Source organism: Octopus sinensis, linkage group LG13 (assembly GCF_006345805.1).
Source record: "Octopus sinensis linkage group LG13, ASM634580v1, whole genome shotgun sequence".
Classification (NCBI taxonomy): domain Eukaryota; kingdom Metazoa; phylum Mollusca; class Cephalopoda; order Octopoda; family Octopodidae; genus Octopus; species Octopus sinensis.
In genome coordinates, this window is record NC_043009.1 from 55,204,040 (window position 1) to 55,229,441 (window position 25,402).

Genomic DNA, 25,402 nt, shown 5'->3' on the forward strand with positions numbered 1-25,402 from the left:
AACATTTAGCTTAGCAACTACACTAAAGACGTATACTATGATTGAAATTTCAGCATAGAATTCAACATCTTATGACCAATAAATGTACAAATTGTTGTCAGGAAAAATGAAAAGTTAACTAAACTGGTCTTGATTATAGCTGCTATAAAAACAAACCATCATGATTGTATACAGGATTATATGAGACTAACATTTGAAATTCATCCTCTTTTGAAAGAGTCTTGCACATGAATTTCAATTGTTTCCATCTTACCAAAAACAGCTTTATATTCATAATAATAATGCAATTATATTTTCAAACAATGTTAAACCATTGGAGTTTAGACAACATCTTCAATATATTATAGTTTATGATTTCTTAAGTTCAGTCTGCTATCAATGCAATCACAGTAAATCTCTCTCACTGCTGAATTTTGAATAATACATCAGTTGTTTGTATTTTGGAATCCAGTAATTATATTCTCAAATTTTAGTAAAATAGGAATTGTACAGTAAAATTGTTAGATGTTTTGATAAAGTTACTATGCTAAATTGACATAAATTCCTTAAATACAGAGCTCTAACAATTAAGATAAACAGTTACTGTCTATATTATATTTAATTTTGTCTCCTTCACCCACAGAGATACCTTATCTACAGTCAATAATAGTTTACTAGCAAGCTGGCAGAATCATTAGCATGTCAGGCAAAATGCTTAGTGGAATTTCATCTGTCTTTACATTCTGAGTTCAAATTCCACTAAGGCCGACTTTGCGTTCATCCTTTCAAACCTCATACAATAACCCTCTCAACTAATATAGCATGGAATAGTTTTAATAATAATTTTTTAATGTTTCGAATTTAGGCATAAGGCCAGTAGTCTTGATTATATTAACCCCAGTTTATGAGTAATAATATATTTTGTTAGTAAAGCATATTAACAGGTAACTAAATATCACTGTCAACAATTCTTACCTCACTAATTCCAGATAATGGTGAAGAACACTCAGTGACCATACTGTCTGGACTATTACTGATCATTGATGTCATCAATGAAGGTGACACCGTTTTCTTCATTTTAGTAACACTCTTCTCGCTTGAATCTGAACATTTTGGGATTCTTTCTCATCTTGAGAGTTGTTCCAAAAATCCCATTCAATAGAAGATTCCAAATCATTATCTCCATAGTCATTAGAACTCAAAGATTCATCTGGACTAAATAAACACTTGAATTTTGAAGATGTTACATTGCTGGACCTTTCGCTATTTTTTATCGGGATATTTGCATTCCATTTCAGAATCTTCTCATTTGAATCTGATTTCTCTGACAATAACAACCTGTGATGATTTATGCCTTTTATTTTTTTACTTTTTGTTGCAAGACTTTTAGGTGTGCTGGAATCATTGTCATCACTTTTGCAGGCTACATTTTCTGTGAACACCGAATTCCCTCTTGATCCTTTTTTCTTGGGGGCTTGACAAACCTTTTGAATTATTAACTGACTCATACTTCTTTGCAGCTCAGGTGTTAAAGGTTTATTAGTTCTTTCTTCTGCAGATTTAGCCAGATTCTCACTTGCTGAGATTTTCAAATCACTTTTAGGACTTGTTTCATCTGACTGTGAAGAGCTCCAATCTTGTGCGTAATTGAAAACTTGGTGTGCTTGCTTCTGGTTAAAATAACTTTTATCAACAAGTCTTTTGCTTCTTCTTTTAGACTCAAGTACATTAGGAGTAGAAGATCTACAATCTCCATCACCCCCTTGTATTTTTCTGCAAGTTTCTTTCTTTTCCTTGATTGAGGTTTCCACAGTTTTTTCATGTGTTTTACTATTCCAGTTTGGCTCATTAACCACATCAGGTTTTAATTCACTCGCATTACATAAAGATGGCACAGGAGAAACATTAAACTTTACTTTAGTCTTTTGATCTTTTTCTGAACATCTGTAACAAAAAAAAAATTAATTTAATTTCTTTAATTATTATTATCAAAGTTTCCATATTGAATAACATATTTAGTAATTTCAGTAATTTATGCACACATTCAAGTTTAGAGTGAATATTTCCTAAGTAAAGCAGTTCCAATAAATTTTCGTGTTTCTAAAATCTACAAGCAGAGTCAATATTTTTTTTATTTAAGGTTCAGCTTAAAAATTAAAACTAAAATGTCACTTGAGAGAGATATCATAAACAGCTTCTAAAATCTTTCAGGAACTTTCATCATCAAAATACAATAATTCTTTATTTAATTCTAATCACTTTTAACAGATATAATAATAATAATAATAATAATAATAATGAAATTATTGTGTATAGTGTTCAGGTGTACTACAACTCATGAAAGGTGCATGTGTATTACATAGAATTATGTACAAAAGTCAGGAAAGTGAACAGTGTATGAGTCATGATATACATGTGTGCATGCGTATGGAGGAGTGGGATATCAGGGGTAGTGTTGGCGAATTTCAAGAAGCATGGAGGTTTTAAAGGATGCAATGTCTTGGCAACTAACAACTGATGCAGGTAGTTTGTTCCATGCTTCAGCAACTCTGAGTGTGAAAAAATGTTTCTAAAAGTCATGGGAGCTGTGCTGTTTTCTGACTTTATAGGCATGCCCATGTCTTAGACACATGGAATTCAAAAAGATGCTCAAGGTAGTTGTTGGCACGATGATTAATAATTTTGTGGGTGTTTACCAAGTTAGTTACCAGATGTTGGAGCTTCAATATATCTATTCCCAAGGAAGCAAGGTGTTCGGAGTATGGTAGATGCCTGCTGAAGGGTATTCACTTGGTTGCATGTCTCTGAACAGTTCCCAGGAGGTCAATGTCCTGAGCAAGATAGGGGTTCCAGACTGGTGATGCAAATTCCAAGTGTGGCCACACCATAGCCATATGTGTTGATACTCTTGGAAGAGTCATCTGTAACAACATTCATCTTACTTTTCCTGCATATCTCTTGAGGTTTATTAAGAGATCATTAGAATCTTCCTGAATTGAGAAATGTGTAACAGATTTCAAAACTCACTAAGCATTTTAGTGAGAAAGATATATATACACACATATGTATGAGATGGGATTCTTTCTGTTTCCATCTACCAAATCCCCTCACCAGGCTTTTGAATATTTTAATAATGTACATAATCAGACTGCTTCTACTGTAAGAGAGTACATCTTGTCTGATTTGAGTAAAATCTGGAAAATTGGGAGATCTGTGTTCATTGGTAAGTAAATGTTATGTGCTGTGATAAAATCTTTTATAATTCATAAAGGTGTTTTTCTCACTAAAATGCTTAGTGAGTTTTGAAATTGATATACAAAAATAGAGTGGACAGTGTAGAGAGTACAGTGTGTCCAGACTATCATACTGCACTCCATATGATTTATGTATACACAGGCATGATAAAACTGGGAAGACAGATCTGTGGACTATCAATCGTTATGTGGCTGACTAGTTGTGTGTCAAAAGACTGCTAAATCAGGACTGACCTAGAGCTGCACAACAACACACCAAAATAGTCCCAATATTGGTGGTCATATCAAGCTTTAATTTTATGCTGACCAGCAAACCTATGAATGAATAGCACAAATCACTCTGCTTATTATCATTGAGCCATAGTAGATCCTTCAGTCATGTATAGAAAACAGATAACAGGAAATCAAAACTGATGTAACAAGTCCTGATTATTACACTGCATCTCCACTCACCCAAACCATCACATGATGGAATGTACAATGTGAATGCAGCCTCTCAGAGATGCATTATCTATGGGCTGCTGCTTCTCAATGTTCAATTAGATGCCTGCATAATATGAATCTCCTGAAACAGAACTGGCGAAGAGTTACTAAACGATAACAGCAGCAATAAAGAAGGAAGCCAAATTTGATTTCATTACATTCAAAAAGATTTCTTTATAATAGACATTATATAAAATAGGGAAAAAAGCAGAGATATGTGCTATGTTTTTAAACAACAAAAACAGAAAATTATGAATAGAAACAAATATATAAAATAGAACTAATAAGGATAATCACAATTCTGATTTTTAATTTTACTATATTCTACCATTCTGAAGATAATATAATGGTGTTTCCTATGACTGACTCTAATCCAATTCAAAGATACACGCCTTACTTAGCTTGAAGGTTAAATTTAGAAAATAGCATGTTTTTTTAATGAACATTTTGCAGAAGTCAGACTCATATGCGTTATTCAACACATACTGGTTGATTTGAACATCAGATTATCGTTATTTAGAGAAACAAAGGCAGTGAGGTGCCAGAATCTTTTGAAGTGTTGGGAAAAAATGTCTTGTGGTCAAGTATTGGAGTCAATGGTATCAACTATCTCCCTCCTTTCAAAATTGCTGACCTTCTGCCTTAATTAGAAACTCTTATTTAGAGAAACATATGGGTATGTTATTCTTTTTTTTATTTAAAGAAGAATGCAACCAGATTCAAAGCTGACATTTTTTCAATGAAAGCCAAACTGAATAAATACTTTATATCAGCTTATTAACAATTTTTCATTGCTAAAAATTGGATCTTTGAATTCATCTATGTCACATTTATGCCAATAGAATCTATCGATTCACTCTCCCACTGATTCTAGTTTGACTAAAGTAAGGCTTCATAGGGTTAAAATAAGCTTTTATTCTTCTGGGAAAATACACCAAACAGTGAAGAGGATAAAAACTCAACCACATGAACGAAATTATTTATCTTGAATATTACCATCATCATTTAAAGTCTGCTTTCCACACACACACACACATTTTGATCAAACAGATTGTATTTTCCCCACATTTTAATTCTATGTGTATTAACCAAATTTAATATGATCAAAAACATTTTTTTTTTGTAATTATGAGGAAATTTACAAATCTATTTTGAAAGCTTTATTTGACATTTCTTACCAACCATTTAAATATTTCTCAATTTTTATACAGTAGTCACTTCTTATGAATTAACCTAAATTTAGGATTGCTGTCTCTGGACAAGGTATCTATAATACATTCAAAATACATGATTTAATAAAAACTATGTTACCCATCCATCAATTGTAAACTGCCAGTAACAGTAACAATAAAAAATACATTAAAATCTCAAGGCAATAATAATTAAAGTGACTTATTTTAGAAACCTGATAGCTACATAAACTAAATGTAACCCCTATTGAAGATTACAATAAATACAAAATTTTAAACCTGAAACAGAAAATTCCCACAAGCAACTGAATTGAAATTCAATTGTATTTCTGAATTAAAGAATAACAAAATTCTTCTGAAATTCCAAACTTAATTTACAATAAATAAATAAATAAATAAATAAATAAAAAAAGGCCAGAGTAGTTCAATGTAAAAAAAAAAATGATATTCAATGATAACAGAAATAGTTTCGTTCCTTCTGATGCAATTTATCAGGAAAATAAGCAAATGATAACAAACTTTATCATTACTGAATATGTTCAAATTGTTTGTTTTACATATTGATTTCTCTTCTAACAACTGTGTGTGTGTGTGTGTGTTTTTGCTTTCGCTTTTTTGTTTGCTTGTCTCGAAATAAGGATGCTTGTAGGATTTACTGAGAAAGAAAATTGATTAACGCCAGTTCTTTGATTCTGTGAAATTGAAAACCAAGATAAAAAGGAACAGAACAGGGAGCTACATCTATTCAATTTGATATCCTTCGAAAACAACATCAATATTAAGGATCTTCAGAAGACGTAAAATCTATAAAGCTTCAATTTGTTATACATGGTGAATTCCATAAAATAAGGTTTGCACTGATCAAATAAAGAAACTGGCATAGAAGGGAAAATATAAATCCTATTTTAATTAAGTATAGATTATTTATAAGAATCTGTGGACTACTTCACATACTACCTCTTCCTCTATTTCACCTTTAGACATTACATATTCAGCAAACTGAATTAAATTAACTTTCATTCAGACAATCATAAATGTTTTATTAATAGATGAATGATATTAAGAATACTATAGAGGAGACACAGTGTAATATAAGATTAACTGTAAAGTATTCACATTTAGTTGAAGATATAGAAGTCATTAAAAAAAGGAAATTTATTAATAATTTATTTTTTGCAAGCGTTTTCTAAACTCGCATTATAAAACACTTTCAGTGTATTGGTGCCCTGCTTTTAGCATATAAATCAATTTAGAGAAATATTCTTTCTGATACAGCCATCCTCACCTCCATTCAAAGGAGGATTTGAATTCAAAGCTGATAGCTAACAAAACACATTAAGTATACCTTGCCTACAATGGAAAAAAGTACTTCATGGTATCTGATCACAAGCTAAAGCAACTAAGCAATTTCAAGTGTCTTGGCCAGATTGAGAACTACTGATCCTTTGGTTTGACTAAAAAAAAAACAACATTCTTTTTACAGCATTGTAAAGTAACTTGAATAAAAATACAGAGAAAAACTTGCAGAAATGCTGGAAAAAAACAGAGGGAAAGAGATAAAAGCAGAATACATGATGAATCAGATGCTCATGTGAATACAAACGGAATAAAACAAGTTTTGCGTAAATCGGACCATGGGTTACCAAGATACGTGGTTTTTTCAAGTACCTTTATAAATAGCCAGCATATAATGGGGAAAATGCTTTGAAAGTAAGGTACCATAGAAATGTGAATACACATGGAATAACAGAAATTTTGCATAAATCTGACCACAAATTCCCGAGATACGCAGTTGAACTATTGGTGTCCCATTGGGTCACGGGTAATCTAGTAATACATAATATTGTAAACTAGATACTTTAATGTCTTAGTGTGTTCAGTATTATATTTTATGTTTGTCCTCTTAGCACACAAGCACATTCCCAAGTGGCTTCTACTAATAACAAAGCTCTGTCCTCTAGTTTTATTATAATAAGAAAAAACAATGTACCATCCACTTTAAGTGATGACCTAATATCATCTACCCATACAGAAACTAAAGCGTTATTCCAAACATTATGGAAAAGTGTGTTATCTGGCAGTCCTTGATAACTTAGAAACTCAAGGTCCTGAATTCCACCTACTGAGATAAAACAAGTAAAGAAAAAAAAACTTGACTGCATTTATCAAAAAAAAAAAAAAAAAAAATGAAAGCTGAGAAAATTGAACTGACACTCTTTCTAAGAAATTAATAAATAATACACTTCTTAGAAATTCACTCTTAGGTGGTGTTTCAATGGACTTTGTAACAGCATTTATGTAAAAAGTATAAACACCATTTTATGTAACTTTTACAGAAACTTACATTTACTTGGATCTGAAATATTATTTCTTTTAAATGAGCTTTCATTACAGATTCATTATAATCCCAAAGAAGACATCCATAAGTTGAAATGATTTCTTTCTCTTTTATATCATTATCTTTCAGACAATATATTTTACTTAAAATGCTGTCTAATAGCATAAATTTTCCTAAATGTGTGTTTAAAATACTGTAAATCATTGTCTACCAAGGGAATCAATGAGTCTTCTATTCACAAAAACAAACTGAAATTAGTGAAAGAAAGCAAAAAACCCTGATGAACTGTAAATATATCTTTAACATAGAATGATTTGAAAGGTCTACTTTCAAACAAATAAATCTGGGAGACTTATAGAGTATGAGAAAATTCAGCTGTGCACCAATAAGTAGAGGAATCCTATTAATTGATTTCAAATTTTGGCACAAGGCCAGTAATTTTGGGGAAAAGTGTAAGTTCAATTACATTGAACCCCAGTGTTCAAATGGTGCTTATTGACCCAGAAGGGATGAAAAGCAAAGCCAACCTCAGCAGAATTTAAACTCAAAACGTAAAGATGGACGAAACACCACTAAGCATTTTCCTCAACATACTGACAATTCTGCTAGCTCACCACCTTAAGAATCCTTTTTATTGTCATTATGTTAACACATTTCTAGAATTTTTTATCTCAGTATCACAAAAGTAACAAAACCTTCCCCTTCCTTTTGTACTCTTATCAAAAGAGTAAAACAGATACATACAGCCAAAACCATACAAATCCATAAATCTGATAGAAGCAAAGGAATTAATATCGGTTTCAAATTTTGGTAGAAAGCCAGCAGGTTTGGGGAAGGGGCTAAGTCAATTACATCGACCGTAGTGTTCAACTGGTACTTATTTTATCAACCCTGAAAGGATGAAAGTTGACCTTGGCAGAATTTGAGCTCAGAACGTAAAGATGTACAAAATGCCACTAAGCATTTTACCTGGTGTGACAAAGGAATTAATACTAAGTATTTAATAACACAGCAATGTGATTGGTTATGTATTAAAATTAGTGCCTTCTTTGTTTAACCCTTCAGTATTCAGATTACTCTGTTAAATGCAATGCTTATTTATTTATTTACATTGTTTTGAATTAACCCTTTTGTTACTGTATTTATTTTGAGATGCTCTGTGTTTCTTTCAATTACTTTAAATATAACTAAGAATTTAGTAAATTAACTTAGTTATCATTCAACCAGTGTTAGGAAAATAAATTGTGACTAAAGTTTGATGGAAGATTTTCATTCAAAACTTATGAAAACAAGACATTTGTAGCCAGAGCCAGTTTCAGCCAGGTTGGTAATGAAAGGGTTAAACATGTATTATCTTGTAGAATTGAGACCACTATGATGTGATTGTTTAATTTTGAAGTGACATTGTAGGGTTGGTGTGAGAGGCAATATCTGGCCACTTTTTACCTAAAACAAGTGGAATATTTAGGGTGGATATGGCCAATTTATATGCTACAGGGTTAAAACAAACTGGGGCTTTTTTTTTTTTTTTACATACTTTTGAGTGAGTCAAAAGATTGCGAAACACAGCCAGCAATGCTCTACAAAGTGAACAATGAAACAAGATAAACTATCATGAAATGCTAGAAGTCTTGGTGAAATGCATAAATGTATTAAGAGAGAGCAAATGCAGGAAAGTCCGACTTAAATGGCAGAATATTGACACAGCCAGCTGTATACTCAGAATTTTTAATTATCAATAATAATTAACAATGCTAACAAATAGTTTCAATGGTTACGTCAATTAAGACCAAATTGAAAAGATACTTCAGATTCTATTGATGCTATGATAAAAAAAATTAGATGCATCATTTATAAGGTTAATTAAAGCCTATGTTTTCGAAACTTTCTGCAATTAGCATGAATTCATAAAAGCTAACGAGATGAAACAAAATTGAAATGAATGAAAATGAATATTTATTTTTCTAGGAAGATGACCTGATTTTAAACATTGTATATTTTTATATTATTATTTGATAAGTTCTACTTATTTTATATTTTTTTCAAGTGTATTTCATTAACACTGAAGTGGTGAGGTTTTACTGTTTTAAACAGTATAACAGTCTTCATCAAAACACACACAGATACACAGTACAAATGTCACAACAACAATATACAACGTTCTGGTTACTGTCAAATCATGTAAAAGTTGATGCATGTCACTTAAGAAATTATTATATAAAGAACACAGTAAAGTGACAAATGACACTTCAGTATAGATTGCAGGGCAATCGATTGTTTTGACGTAATGGATTTCATCAACTACATACACCCATTAACCTGGAGCTGTCACAAATGTCACAGCTCAAGTTGCACATCTGCAAACTGACTTGTTGCACTTTTTACCTCCAGTCTGCTACTGTGAGACCACAACAGTCATCATGAAGAAAATTCCATGTTACACTAAACATGACCTCATAATACAAACATAACCTCAAAGTCAATTTGCAGACAAGTGATTCAAGGTGAGACAGCTTTAGATAAAGCTTACTCAGACCTGATGAGACATAAGCAGTTGAAATAGCCAACAGGCTATCGTTTTCCAGTTTTATATATACACTAGCAGTATCGCCCGGCGTTGCTCGGGTTTTAAGGGAAATAACTATAAAGCATTTTTAGAGAGTTATAGCCAAAAAATGGAAAAAAAAATGATGGTAAATTTTTTTTTTTAGTTAAAAAGGTCGAGTTGCGTCCCCTAGACAGTCTGTGGTTTGTGTTTCTGATTCTCGACCCCATGTCGAATTTATCGATTTTTTTCAGAACTGGGGGAACTTTTCAAAACTTTCGCTGCGTTAGTTTTGAATTATGACATTGGGCTATGTGTGTGTCAAGTTTTATCAGAATCGGTTGAAAGCCGTGGTCAGGGTGAGGGTACAACCTAACAGACACACAGAAACACACACAGACAAACTGCCGTTTATATATAGAGAGATATATTTCCTTTTAGCATTTAAACAGGGCATATCTGGCTCAAATATTCTACCTGTTTTATGGTGAAACTGGATAGATCCAGCTTTTCCCTCCTATTCTGCAATATAATTTTACAAACAAACAATCACATCATTGAAAGCTTGAAGCTAAGAGATAATGCATGATTAATTCAAAACAATCATCATCATCATCGTTTAACATCCGCTTTCCATGCTGGCATGGGTTGGATGGTTTGACTGAGGACTGGCAAGCCAGATGGCTGCACCAGGCTCCAATCTTGATCTGGCAGAGTTTCTACAGCTGGATGCCCTTCATAATACCAACCACTCCAAGAGTGTAGTGGTTGCTTTTACGTACCACCGGCAGGGGGGCCAGTCAAACGGTACTAGCAATGACCTTGCTCGAATGTTTTTTCACATGCCACCGGCACAAGTGCCAATAAGGCGACACTGGTAATGATCACACTCAAATGGTGCCTTTTACGTGCCATCGGCACGGAAGCCAGCTAGCCACTAAGTTTATATCAAGGCTACTGAAATTCTATCTAAATTATATAAATTCATAACAACAAAAAAAGAAAATATTTAAATTGGAGTAGTTATTTACAATTGTTTCGTAAACTTAAATCTGCTACTGATCACATTTTAATTATATACCCACAAGCTGTTTCCTTGTTAGAGGTGATATTTTTACTTTATATCAGTAGACAACATGTAGTTATATTGATGCACAAACAGTACACTACTCACTAGACCCCATTGTGATGCATTAGATTAAATCTTTCTTCTTCAACACCATTACTTTAATCTGCATTGATTGTGTGTTACTTCAACAGCAAACCAACTGAAATCCAAGAGAATATTAATCCCTGAAACAGAACGAAACCAAAAATCCTTCTAAAAAGATTAGATGACCAGCTCTTAAATATTTTATAGCATTCAGCTATGAATAAAAATAGATGTTATGCTATCATACAAAATAAAAGATTACAACATCAAAATAAAGTGTTGAGTACTATAGAATAGAGATAACCTCTTTGTTTGTTGGATTCATGACCCAGTTTCAGTTCTACCCTTGAGCCATTTACTTCATTTTACTTATGCTACAAATAGTTATAATAAAAGCTTGAATGTCACACAATTTTCATTTATAAATTTGAAGTACTGCGCCTATTGTAAAAACTTATAAGAAATTCAAAAAGAACTCCCACACAAAGTTTATATATAAAACTCAATCGCACAGTATATAAAATCTAGTGAGAAATTATACTATTCCAAATGCCAATATTTGTATCTAGTTTTTGATGATTCAGTTAAAAATTCAGTTCATGTGACTCAATAACTACAAAACCTCGATCGGTTAACATTCTTAATCTTTAGATAAATTATATATTTAACACCTACCATGTTCAATCTGCCATATTTACTGAAATTATCTTTGAACAAAATAAATTAAAATTTTACACAAACACAAGCACACACACATTAACCAAATACCCAACGAACACTGTGAAAGTGAACATGCTTTACTGGTAAGCTACCAGATGTATACCATTTTTGATTTACATACTTTTCTCTTTCTACAACTTTTTCAATGCACCAATTAATTCCTGGTGAACAAAATCTACATTTCAGTTTTGATTTATAGTTACAAACATTTATATTTATGTCATAAATTCTCTTGATAAAAGGATTCAACATCACAAATTACCATTTCCTCTGCTTTACAGAATCTGAGATTTCATACATATGTAAGACAATATTAGCATTGTTTATATATAGTTGTTCATATATATATATACAAAAAAATGCTACATTGCAGATTTATCTATCCAACGCCAGCAACTTCACCAATATCATTGAAACTGAAGGAGAATAATAAGAGAAAAACTTACAGTTCAAACCTGACAGGCTATTGTAAAATACTAATAATTGATTAACAAAAAAGCAAGATGTAATGTATTCTGAACCAATTGAAACCACAAATAAATTTGTATTTGTTTCATTCTGTAGGCTCCTATGCTACCTTAGACCAATGCTACTTTATAACAATAATTCAGATTGAAGTAATTAAATAAATGAAGAAATGAGTTACCTTTTCTTTAAGATTCCCTGCTGTACAAAAGGAGTTTCATCAACTACCACCGGAACAGAGTAGCTGAACTTCAATCTGGAAGCCATGTATGTCTTACTATTGCTTCTTTGAAATGATGATGAAGATGATTCTTCAGTTGGACTAGAACTTGTGAAAACCTTGTCTTCATTTTCATCAGATGGTCCAGACAAATCATCTTCGAAAAGATTCAACTCATTTAAATTATGGTGTTGACTGTTACTCTCAGGTTTTGTTGGCTTGCTTCTCTTTTGCTTGCAGAGCTTTTTCTTTGAGCTGCTTTTTGTCACAGATTGACAGAGCACAGCTTTGCTGTAATATTTCTTTTCAGAAAGACTTAAATCATTCCACTTTTCTCTTAGTTTCTGTTGTATCTGATCCAGCGTCAGAAAAGGATAAGCTGTTGTCAGTCGATTTTTATAATCATTACAAAATACAGTAAAACTGGCAACCTTTTTAACTTTACTCATAATGGCTTTTCTGAAACGAGATACACATAAACATACATACATTTATTAATGTATAAGAGTGTGTGGATACATACACAGTACAGCAAATTTTGAATATAAAATAGAATATAATTTATTTTATAAACTTAATAAAGACATCTTATTATTGTATTCAAGGAAGAGAGGGCAATGGCCATGGCCTGAATAGGCATTTGTTTGAGAACACACAAAAAAAACCTGAAACTAGTGAAGTAAAAAAATTTGATCTAAAGTATTGGAAGAGGGCACATGGTGAACTTCACTTGATTGCATATAGTATTTGGTGTAGAGTGTAGGGAGAGAAACACTGTATGGATATCAGAAAAAGGAAACCAGTTCTGAAGAGCATAAAGTATTATTGTACTCTGAATTCAGTTCAAAAAGTACTTAATCTTTTAATTCTTGCTGCACTTGTCATTGGATCACCCCTTCTAGGAATAAATATTACTAATAATGGTTTGTGTTCAAAGATAAAACCATAAACTTTTTTTGAATAAAAAATATGTGTTGATGGGTTTACTTCTCCAAATTAAGACCAGTTTCTTAAAATATTTTGGAATTCTAAGCTCCATTCGTTGAATTTTCATATGTTAGCTATGGACATTTTGCTTTTGATACAATATTTGACATCATTGTTCTATGGATTTTCAAGTTGCAGCATCAGATAACTTAGATCCAGACATTCCTATCTATTAAGTTGTTAAATCTACTTTTCATTTCTCTTTAACAATTTAGTATGATAGAAGGAACAGGTTAACAAGTTCAGGGACAGCTTTAATCATTGTAATTTTAAAAAGTCAAAAAATACTTTCAGCTATGAAATGCTGACTTCAATTTTGGCTAAAATTTCTTTTTGCCTTATTTGGCAGTCTCTAAGCTTTAGGATAGGATCTACAAAATGAATCTAATCCCGGAAATTTTATAGGTGAAGAAGAGAATTTGTTTATCCATAATCTTTATTGGTACATATCTAACATGTCTTCCAAATGTTTGAAATATTCAGTTGCAAAAAATTTGTAGCATCTTAAACTTTATAAGAGAAATCAGACATAATATATAAAAGAGACTGTACAGTTATGAGCATGTGATGAACACGAAAGATGAATGTTGAGTAAGGGAGGGTCAAGTGATCTAAGAGAAAGGAACCAACAAAAGAGGAAGACATGAGTAGAAGGGTTAAGACTGAACCTCATGAAGGAGATGACAAACAACCATAATGTGTGAAATACTGTGCTACAGAAGACCCACCAAACCCATGCAAGCATAAAAAAAATGGATGTAAAATTATGAATAACATGTATTTCCTGTAATCAGCTGCTAAGTAAATTTATGAACAGTTTCAGTGACATAAAGCTGTATGACCCACTGCTGAAATCATGACTTTACTTATTCATGAATTGATTAGAAATTCTTTTGTATTTTTACTGTTTTCCAGATAACTACAGATACTAGGTACTCTATCGTACAATTATAATGAATCCTTTAAGCAGGGAGTGATTAAGAGGGTTTTTTGATCCACCTCCACATTTTACAGACCCAAGACCCATGGATAATTTCCTTCCTTAGCTATCATTTTGCCAGATGTTCAATAATAGTTATCTGTAGTTTCTCCAGATGTTTTTTTTTTAGCAAGCTTTTATGTATTATCCATTCTTATTGCATATGATATGTATGTAGTTTATATAGCAACCTTGAATGATCCATCTAAGACCATACTAATATAGCGACTGGTTTTAAATTCATTCAGGAAGGGTTAGCAAGCAATAGTAAATTTGTGAAATATGATCATACTAGCAGCATAGCTCGGCGTTGCCCGGGTATGTAAGAGCCCCTAGTAGGCAACGACTAATCCCAATCTAGTCCTTTCCCTCTAGGGAACGAAGGCACATGTGTAGGTTGCAATGTCTTCTCTTCACTCCCAAATAACTATTAAACAGCTATCGATAATTCAACCCAACCAATTCCTACCAGGAAGAAATTACATTCGAGACTTTACCCCCAACACCGCCACTTCTGCTAATAGCTGCTGCAGCCACAAATTATTCAAATACTTTTTCAGAACTGGGGGAACTTTTCAAAATTTTCACTGCGTTAGTTTTGAATTATGACATTGGGCTATGTGTGTGTCAAGTTTCATCAGAATCGGTTGAAAGCCGTGGTCAGGGTGAGGGTACAACCTGACAGACACACAGACAGACAAACTGCCGTTTATATATAGAGAGATTACAGAGGGTTAGTCCATGGTAGTACAAGGGTTCAGTCAAATTATTAAAAAGACCACCAGAATATCCATATCACCATGGAGCAATATCCTAGATTCAATACCATACAACAAAACAAAAATACAGGTGTTTGATGGGGATTTTGATGTGTAATGAGACAGCTTGTTAAACACACCAATTACAGAAACCAAAGACTGAGAATATTAATTCAAGTTCTATTTTTGTTGTCAAATGATGCAGTGCTTCTGTCTTCAACCAATTTTCTCAATATCTATATTTTTATTTCATGCTCATTTTGTTTATCATTAATCTTGCATTGCTGCCAAATTTTGTATACTGTCTCTGATACCTTTGTTTAGTATTAGATATATTATGGTTGACACCTGAATAACCATACTGAACTATAAAAATATAATTGGCTTCTTACAAGTACATGTGTCAGTTGTTTCATGGTCATGGGGCTCAGAAATCAAACTATCATGGAGAGAGAGAGAGAGAGAGAGAGAGAGAGAGAGAGAGAGATTTAAAGTTATGTAAACAATGATTTTTCCCCTTCACTTTTAATATAATAGGTATGGACAGTATGCTAATAGCTATTAGTGTCAGTAGCTTTCTTTCTGGGAGATGAAGTTTACTGCTGCAAGAATCAAGAATTCTGGCTAAATTACCATTGAGAAAAACAACTGAAAAATTTGATAATAGCATTAGAAAATCCTAGAGTGCATTGCTGGGGTTTTATTTTGGACCTTGGATTTAACATTACAAACTTAATGGCTGAGGAAAACAGAAGACAGAATGGCAGAGAAAATTTCATCAGAATGTGATTTGATTGAATTGAGGGAGAAATTGGAGGTAAAACAGATAGTCAATTTAAAAAAAACTTGGCAGCCAGATGGCGCTACAAACAGCTATTTGGATTGAGTAGGGGAAGGATGCAAGATTGTTGGAAGAAATGCAGTTAGCCACTAACTTGAACACATAGTTACAAAGGAGAGAACTTATTTTGCATGGAGTGAATAAATGTGTACTTTGAATTCCAGATCTTTCTGTTTTCAACCAAGTTGAATTAGGATTAGGTTTTTTTTTCTTTTATATTAAATCATTATAAAGTGAAGTACTTGCACTTGGAAGACTTATCAATATGTAGAGTATACATCAGTATGAGGTATAAGTTCATATGTAGGCAGATGCATTTTCTCACATCATAAGTATGCAAGATTGCATTTGTATGCCTTTCACCTAATCAACAAATCTTCCACTTTAACCCTTTTGACACCAGTCCATCTGAAACTGCCTCAGGCTTTATAGTACAAATGTCTTGTTTTCAAAAGTTCTAATTAAAATCTTCCACCAAGTTACAGTTTATGTTCCTAACATGAGCTTAATAATAGCTAAGTTATTTTACTCAATTCTTTATTATATTTAAAATTAACTCCAAGAAACTGAGCATCTCCACAGAAATATGGTTACAAAAAGGTTAATACCTTTTGGACACTAATCCTCCTGATACACTGTAAGATCCCTCTATTTGACACTTTTACTAATGCTATAATAGAAACTGCTCATCTGACCCTTAATCCTTTGTTCTGCGTCTTCACAAAATTATTTGTTGCAGCCACTTCATTTATTCACATACCTTCTACATTTCATGCGTTCCTTTCTGTAAACCTCTTAAAATGTTATGTTCACTGCATTAATGTTATTCAGAACCATTCGAAGGTCTAAGAGAATGCTTCTTGAAATGCAAGCAATTTATAAAGGATAAGAAAAAAAAATGGGACAGGTTGGCTGTATGGTTAAGAAGCTCACTTTGCAATCATGTGGTTCCAGGTTCAATCCTACTACACAGCATTGTGCGTAATTGTCTTCTGCAATAGCTCCAGGCACATCAAACGTTTGTGGGTGAACTTGGTAAACCAAAACTATGTGGAGGCCCATTATATATATATATATATATTATATTAAATTAGAGATAAAACCACTATTAGGCAAATCAAACAGTTTATGTTCCTAACACTAGCTTAATCATAGCTAAGTTATTTTACTCAATTCTTTGTTAAATTTAAAATTAACTCCAAGAAACTGAGCATCTCCACAGAAATATGGTAACAAAAGAGTTAATACCTTTTGGACACTAATCCTCCTGATACACTGTAAGATCCCTCTATTTGCCACTTTTACTAATGCTATAATAGAAACTGCTCATCTGACCTTTATAATAATAATATTACTCCCTAATATTATTATTATATATATATATATATATATATATTAGTGTTTGTGCCCTCCCCACATGCTGGACATTTGGTGTTGATTTATGTTCCCCTAGCTCAGCATTCCAACAAAACAGACTGATATAAATCCAAAACTAAAAAAATAAAGGAGCTTTTCTGTTTAAAATCTCCACAGGTGCAGCCAAAGTTTAGTGAAAATTTTAAAATTTGATGTATTGATGTAATTTTCCACACAGAATTTCAGGGGCGAATTCAATTTTGTCAGAAATATTTTTTTTAAGTTACCGAGGTTTAAAGTTTGATCATTTTTACTTGGTCAGAAAAGATTTGGAAGCTGTCATTTTGTGCGTGACAGCACATGTTGTCAACTACAAACAAATGAAATATTGGCAGAACTCCGCTTTACACACGTCATATAACCCCCTCAAATTTTTTTTATTTTTTAGAATTTTCAGGAAATTTTTTTGAATTTGTTTTTTGTACATGGAAATTCAAATAATAATGCAAAAACCAAAGAAAAAGTTTTGGTGCAGAAGTTAAGGCCTATTTAACTGTTATTTTTAGCACATCTCATGACCAACCCATACTGCATGCATTTTAAGTATTTAATAAACAACAAAAAGAACATGTGAGTAAGCAGCTTGGTAAAAAATTGGCTTGTTATTATGGAAGCAGATACCTATGTCTGTGACTTTCAATTGATTATTTGCAAAAGCTATTAATTATTTATTGATTTATGGCAAAAATGAATTTCATGTCAATAGTTACTTTACAAAATTATACCAATACACCAAATATGAAATCAATGGAACAAGAACTGAAGAAATTGAAAAGTGGCAGCCAAACACAGAAGATCCAAAATAAGTTTTGGGGATGCTTTGTTCAACTAAACACTTCAAGACAATGCTCCAGCATGACCACAATCCAATGATTGAAACAAGTAATAAGAGAAAAATAATAGAAATAAAATGTCAAATCAACAGGAAAAATAAACTATGGCAAAGTATCTGGTGGTTGCTGAAAAGTAATTATTTTTCAGTGTTCATATATTTAAGCCTTATCTAGAATGACAAAATACTTTACCCACACATTTTGTTATGTTATATAAAATCTGTGACACTGTTTTAAAAATAAATATTAAGTAATTTTGAAGCAAAAACAATTCCCTCAAGGAAATTTAATGTTTGAATACTTCAATATATAGTATGTTGTATCTTGACTGTCGGTGTTTAAAAGAGGCTGAAAATCTCAGACATCTACAGTTTTCCTTGGGAAGGCTTAAACCAAAAGTATTAGTGGAATACAGAGAAAAAGAGTTGGGAAGTTTATAACGCAAGCAAAGTAAACTAGCTACATCTGGGAATCTAAACCAGGTCATGGACTTTGTTTGGCAGCTATTTAATTTCTTCAACACTAAAAGTATTATTCTATATTTTTGAGATGAGTGATTACGTACAGCCTTCATCAGGTGTTCTGGTGGAATTTCGAACCCAACCCTTTAACTAATGGGATACACTGTTCTCATTCCTTAGGTATGTTGCTGATATTATTTTTCTGTTGATATTAGTTTTCAAGTCCCTGCCCGGGACGGAGTTTAGAATCCAAAGGTTAGTAGCCCACGCTCTTATCCACTACACTATATGCCTGTGGGCAATTACAGAGTGAATTTTAGGGCTTATAAACCTAGTATTTTATCTTTTCTTAATACTGGTTCCCCTATTACATTCATATCTCCACTAGGTCTGCTTAGGAGGTTATTGCATCCTAGCATATGTGCAGCCTCTTTTAATTTTCATATTTTCCAGTGGTGTTCTCAGTCAATTATTTTAACTTCATCTTACAGGGAGAAGTGGTCTCTGTTTTACCATACATGACTGTTTATACCCGATTTTTCAACATATCCTTGTGTCAAAGCTTTACGATGTTCCTCTACCCTTACTTTAAGGGGACAGCATGTTCTGCCTTTGTATAAACCTACCACAACTACATGGGATAGAGTACACACAGTTTTTGGTCATATTCTCTTCTTTGGGTGGTTTTGCTCAACAGAAAAATAAAATCAGCAACATATCTTAGGAAGGAGAACAGTGTACCCCATTAATCAAATAAAGGGTTGGGTTCGATATTCCATCAGAACACCTGAAGGCTGGAGGGTACATCAACCAAAATGTTGTGATAACAAACAAACAAGGCGAGAACACCTATCCATCTATTGTAAATTATGTACTAAAAGTATTATTTGCCACAAATACATGTTCTAGTGAAACAACACCTGATGTTGTCGAGTTAGATATAAACGGTACCATAAAGGGACAAGACAAAGTCTTCTCTTTCTTTCATATATATATATAATTTATATATTTGGAGCAGTAATAAGGAAGTGAGATGACAAATGAATAAACAATTATTTTATAAACTTCATTAGCTTACAACGGCATAGTTTCGGTTGTAGTAGCACAGATTTCCGTCGATTTCCGTAAAAAACTTTTATTTTTTTACATAAGTAATGAGAGCGAAAGAGACTAAGAGGAAGCGATTTTACGACGAGAAGGTTTCTCTTTGAAGTCGGCCTGTGTGTGTTTGATGGGGTGTGGGAGACAGACAGTATGTTGTGTAAGTGAAGTGCTTCTGTTAGTGTGCGAAGAGACAGACATACATATACACATACACCGAGTAAAAAATTACGATGAATCGGCCAAACATACATACATACACACACACACATACATAGATACATACACACACACATACATACATACATACACACATACATACATACACACACACACACATAGATACATACACACACACACATACATGCAGACATACATATACACATACACCGAGTAAAAAATTACACTGAATCGACCATACATACATACACACATACATACATACACACACACACATACACAGATACATACACACACACACATACATGCAGACATACATATACACATACACCGAGTAAAAAATTACGATGAATCGGCCATACATACATACATACACACACACATACTTACACACACACACATACATAGATACATACACACACACACATACATGCATACATACATATACACATACACCGAGTAAAAAATTAGTTATCTCTCTCTTTCACACATTACTCTCTCTGTCTCTTCGCACACACTAACAGAAGCACTTCACTTACACAACATACTGTCTCCCACACCCCATCAAACACACACACACACACATGTACATCAATGCTTCCCCTAGACGGTAACTTCAAAGACAAACTTCCCTCGTCATAAAATTGCTTCCTCTTAGTCTCTTTCGCTCTCATTACTTATGTAAAAAAATAAAAGTTTTTTACGGAAATCGACGGAAATCTGAGCTACGACATGCGAAACTTCGCCGCTTACAACTGTTTCAACTATAAGATGCAGTGGACTCGTAGTTGAGTGCCTGAGTACCACCTTATAGCTCCAATGAAGCTTTAAGGCGTTACTCCATTACATCTTATAGCAGAAACATCTGTAAGCTAATGAAGTCATAAAATAATTGCTTATCTCTTTATCATCTCACTTTCTTATACAATTTATAAATATTATCATTTTTACATATACAAGAATAGGAGTGACAGTGACTTCAAAGTCAGTCACCACCAATCTTGTAAACGTATGATAAATATATACTCTACAAAAAGTATTGAGTAATCATTCAGTTTAACGTTGAATTTTCTTTATGGAAACTCGATGTAAAAGCAAAGAACAAATATTAAAATTCACACACACTAAAAGTTTGTATCAATCTAGTCTCCAACATGAGTAGAATAATGCGGTTGGGATACGTAACTCATAGAGGTACTGCATCTAGAACACAAGCGATGGGAACAAGGAAATAATCCCATTAGAATAACGTAAAAGAAATAACTATATATATATATAAGGGTGGAGGTAAAGAATACGTACACCACCCGTTTTCGGCGTGACAAAATCCCTAACCCTAAATACCGAGTGTACATATTCTTTAATTTCGCCTATTTAAAGCATTTCATCCATAATTGTTAGTACGATAAAATATATCATAGATTAAATATCTTTATTCACTCCCGGACTTATCTTGCGCCCAATAATAACTTCTTTTTGAACTTGTTACCTACAGGTGTGTGTGAGTGAGAGAAACAGACAGGACGAGGGAGGGAGAGAGAGAATGAGAGAAACAGACAGACAGACAGACAGGAGGAGGAGGGAGGGGAGGGAGAGAGAAACAGACAGACAGACAGGAGGAGGGAGGGAGAGAGAGTGAGAGAAACAGACAGACAGACAGGACGAGGGAGGGAGAGAGAGAATGAGAGAAACAGACAGACAGACAGGAGGAGGGAGGGAGAGAGAGAGAATGAGATAAAAAGACAGACAGGAGGAGGGAGGGAGAGAGAGAATGAGAGAAACAGAGAGACAGGAGGAGGGAGGGAGAGAGAGTGAGAGAGACAGACAGACAGGACGAGGGAGGGAGAGAGAGAATGAGAGAAACAGACAGATAGACAGGAGGAGGGAGACAGACAGCCAGACAGGACGAGGGAGGGAGAGAGAGAATGAGAGAAACAGACAGATAGACAGGAGGAGGGAGGGAGAGAGAGAGAGGCGTTAATTTGCAGAAATTTGTTCTGTTGAAGAACGCCCGATGGAACCATTTAACCATATTTCTGTTGAAATACAGTTTTTGCTTCAACTAATTTCGAAAATTAAGAAGAGTTTAGTAAAATAACTTTGTCATAATTAAGCTGGTTCGATTTCCATTAATGAATTATTTATACCTTTTCTTCCAAATTTTTTTTATGTATTTTAAAGATTTCGTTTAGGCATAGCGATACTACTAATATGATGTTAGGATTCAATAGACACAAACTTCAGAATTAAGTACTATGAAATTAATGGAATGGCAAGGGAACAAGAATTATGTAATAAACTTCGTTTATGTAATTATTTTGACTACATGTGTACTTTAAAGACGAGAGCCGAAGTGTAAAAGCAAGAAGCTTCCGAGAGAGACCTGAGGAATGTCATCACAACTTCAAGACATTTTACGTCAAGTAACCTGAAATGCCTTGAAACTGCAATTAAACGCCGCTTAACAGACTCTGGGAAATGCATGCACGCCACAACACCATTTCGCTCCTTTTCTAAACACAAGGCCTTCTACTTAGTCAAAAACAAATCAACACTATTATATAATAATAATAATAATAATTGTGTACAGTGCTCAGGTGCACTACAAAAAAAAAACTTTACAAGAGCCCCAGGGCAAGATTGAACCTTAGGCCAAAGGGTATATGTGTTGCTGTGTCCACATCTTTACCCACAAGACCATTGAGACAATTATTTATCTACGGGTAAGTATAGTGGAACACAAATATTCCAAAGTGAAGTATACCCCACAACTCCTGGAGAAAGGCATAAATCTCACACCATCCCACAAAGGTGAAGCTTCCTTCTTGAGGGAAAATGAACACACTTCACTAAAAGTTACTGGACGAGACCATAAGGCGTTATTGTATTGAACTCGGTACCTGACTGTTGAGTTTAAATTCCAGTGAGGGAACAACTTAATTCATCTCCTTTGAGGAATGACAAGTTAATTGCAGGCTGATAATTAATAAATTAATTAGCTAGATTCGATTCAACTAACTTCCATCCTCCCTACAGCAATAAGAATTGGTATTCTAGCAATTAGATGGGTTTCTCAAGATAAATGTTACAGTTATGAAATATAAAATCTAAACACTCAAGAATTAAAATGCGTAGCTGTAAACTTTATAATAGAGTTCCTATTAATTTTACAGAGACACAAAAGAGAAATATATACAAGTGTAAAACATTTGAATAATTGCATTTGTTTAATTCAAACAATGCAATAAAATTAACAAAACTATATAAATGCTTTGAGCTTCATTTTGTCAGAAAAAAAATGAGAAAAGATGATATATAAAAACTGAAAAATGTGTATCATCAATTTGAACACAGAAATGTATGTAATCACATACGAACCTATATTCACACATATTGTGTATATACAGATATGTATGTGTGTGTATAGATAAATACACACACACACACATACATACATAGACTTCACACACATATTTACACAGACAAGAAGAATAAAAAATCTCAAATATGTGAAACACAAATCGGAGGAAAAAAAGGGAGGATATTTTTTGGTCTCCAAAATTGGGACCCTATTGAAGGATATCTACATATACATACACTTCAGAATTAAGTATATAAAATTAATAGAATGGCAAGGGAACAAGAATTATGTAATAAACTTAGTTTGTGTAATTATTTTGACTACATGTGTACTTTAAAGACGAGAGCCGAAGTGTAAAAGCAAGAAGCTTCCGAGAGAGAGACGTGAGGAATGCCATCACAACTCCAAGACATTTTACACACACACACATATATATATAAACATATACATCGACATACATTTCTGTGTGTGTATAATAGAGACACAAACATATATACACATACGTGTATATGGATGAATATACACATACATGAGGAATTACTCCCCTCTTTTTACCTGTGGTGTTCATTGAAGCGTTAAATGGTGACAGAAAGAATGGTCTTTAAAGTAATGATGCCAGCTGGGAGATATAGATTCGATTTGAAGCAATTTTTTTTTAATCATTTGCGTTATCCCTCGTTTCATCATATTTTATATATTTAGTTACCACAGGAAATCTATGTATTTAAGAAAATTATAATAGCTTCCAAATAAATTCAATAATTGAAATGATAGCCCCCCCCCCCTCCTTCCTGCCATTTATTATACAAGACCATTTCTTTGAAACTTTAGTTATCTTTAAGACATAACTAAATAAAAAAAAAGGCGTTCCTTTAGTTTACACTCGGAAATTTAGTGCTCCAAAAACCTGTAGTTTCTTCTCATTTGTATGTTTTAAGCATCGTAAATTACCATTCTGAAAAAAAAATGAGTTGGGGGTGGGGTATTACTCCCCAGCCCAGCTTACCCCAAACTTCCACCCCTGCCTCGATTCATGTCACATATATTTTTGAAGAAGAATAAAAAAAATCTCAAATATGCGAAACACAAATCGGAGGAAAAAAAGGAGAGGATATTTTTTGGTCCTCCAAAATTGGGACCCTTTTGAAGGATAGAAAATCGAAATCTACGATATTTCAGATACAAATCTGAAGAAATTATGGTTTTGTTCGCACTGTATAATTTCCGACTATATATAAAAAGAAAATGCAGTCGGAAATTATACAGTGCGAACAAAAACATAATTTCTTCAGATATATATAGATATATATTTCGTTTATTTTAAGAAATTGATAAACTTGAATAATTTTTTCATATTCTTGAAATAATTTCTTGAATACTTGGTGAAGTATTCTTTAAAATGTATAAGGAATATAACAATTCAAAAAGAAAATAAATTATGACGAAAAGCAAGACTGTGTGCTTATAAGCTATAACTTTAAAAAAGATTTTCTCAACAATTTTCAATCGAATATTCAAAATAAAAAAAACAAATTGAACCTAAAACAATTGATGTTTTATATATTACAAACCTTACAGCAATACCGCAAGAATCACGAGTTTTGTAATCTTATCCAAGTCCTTCAGGTGGGAGAGAAAAAAAAACTGTATCACCGACAAAACTTTCAATTCCAATCAATTCTTGTATTTTGGTACATTATTATTCGTATTAGCTGGGTTTTTTTTTATTAAGTGAATTAAGAATTTTTTCTGTTTTTGAAGCACAAGTTTTTAGTTCCTTACTTCCAAGCGAAATGAGGTTTTTAAATATAAACACATGTAAGAGGATATAAAAATATAAAATCTATAACATGTCACCATCAATGGTGTGTCTAATAATGTCTATTTCACTGTCCTGTTTAATAATGTTTATTTCACTATCCTTTCTATAATACTGCGTCTCTTATGAAATATTCTAGACAAGAAACAGAACAACAAAAGCCACCAACATTTTGAAGTCAGTCACTCATCTTTCTTTAAAGTCTAAACAACAAATTCCAGTTCACCTCTGTTCCTGTTTTCTTGGGACATTAAGGAATAGTTTGCGGAAGATTTTGTTGCTATTTCTGACCTATTAACCATTTCTGATAAATTACACA

At 33.0% G+C, this 25,402-nt stretch overlaps 1 protein-coding gene across 3 annotated transcripts in view; it reads right to left on the reverse strand.

Annotated features, from left to right (window-relative positions):
• The window catches only part of LOC115218667, a 35,257-nt gene extending 10,104 nt beyond the window's left edge, over positions 1 to 25,153 (reverse strand). The window contains exons 1-3 of one of the 3 annotated variants that reach the window (XR_005001702.1): positions 24,836 to 25,153; positions 12,309 to 12,806; positions 955 to 1,923 (exon numbers count right to left, since the gene is read on the reverse strand). Coding sequence is in view for 1 of the 3 variants with exons in the window: in XM_036508383.1 (XP_036364276.1) it covers positions 955 to 1,056 (102 nt within the window). In the remaining 2 variants the exon portion in view is untranslated. Of the gene's footprint in view, positions 1 to 954; positions 1,924 to 12,308; positions 12,807 to 23,819; positions 23,958 to 24,835 lie in introns of those variants that run through there. The other 2 variants (XR_005001703.1, XM_036508383.1) reach the window with 2 other exon arrangements.
• Between the last annotated feature and the right edge of the window lie 249 nt (positions 25,154 to 25,402).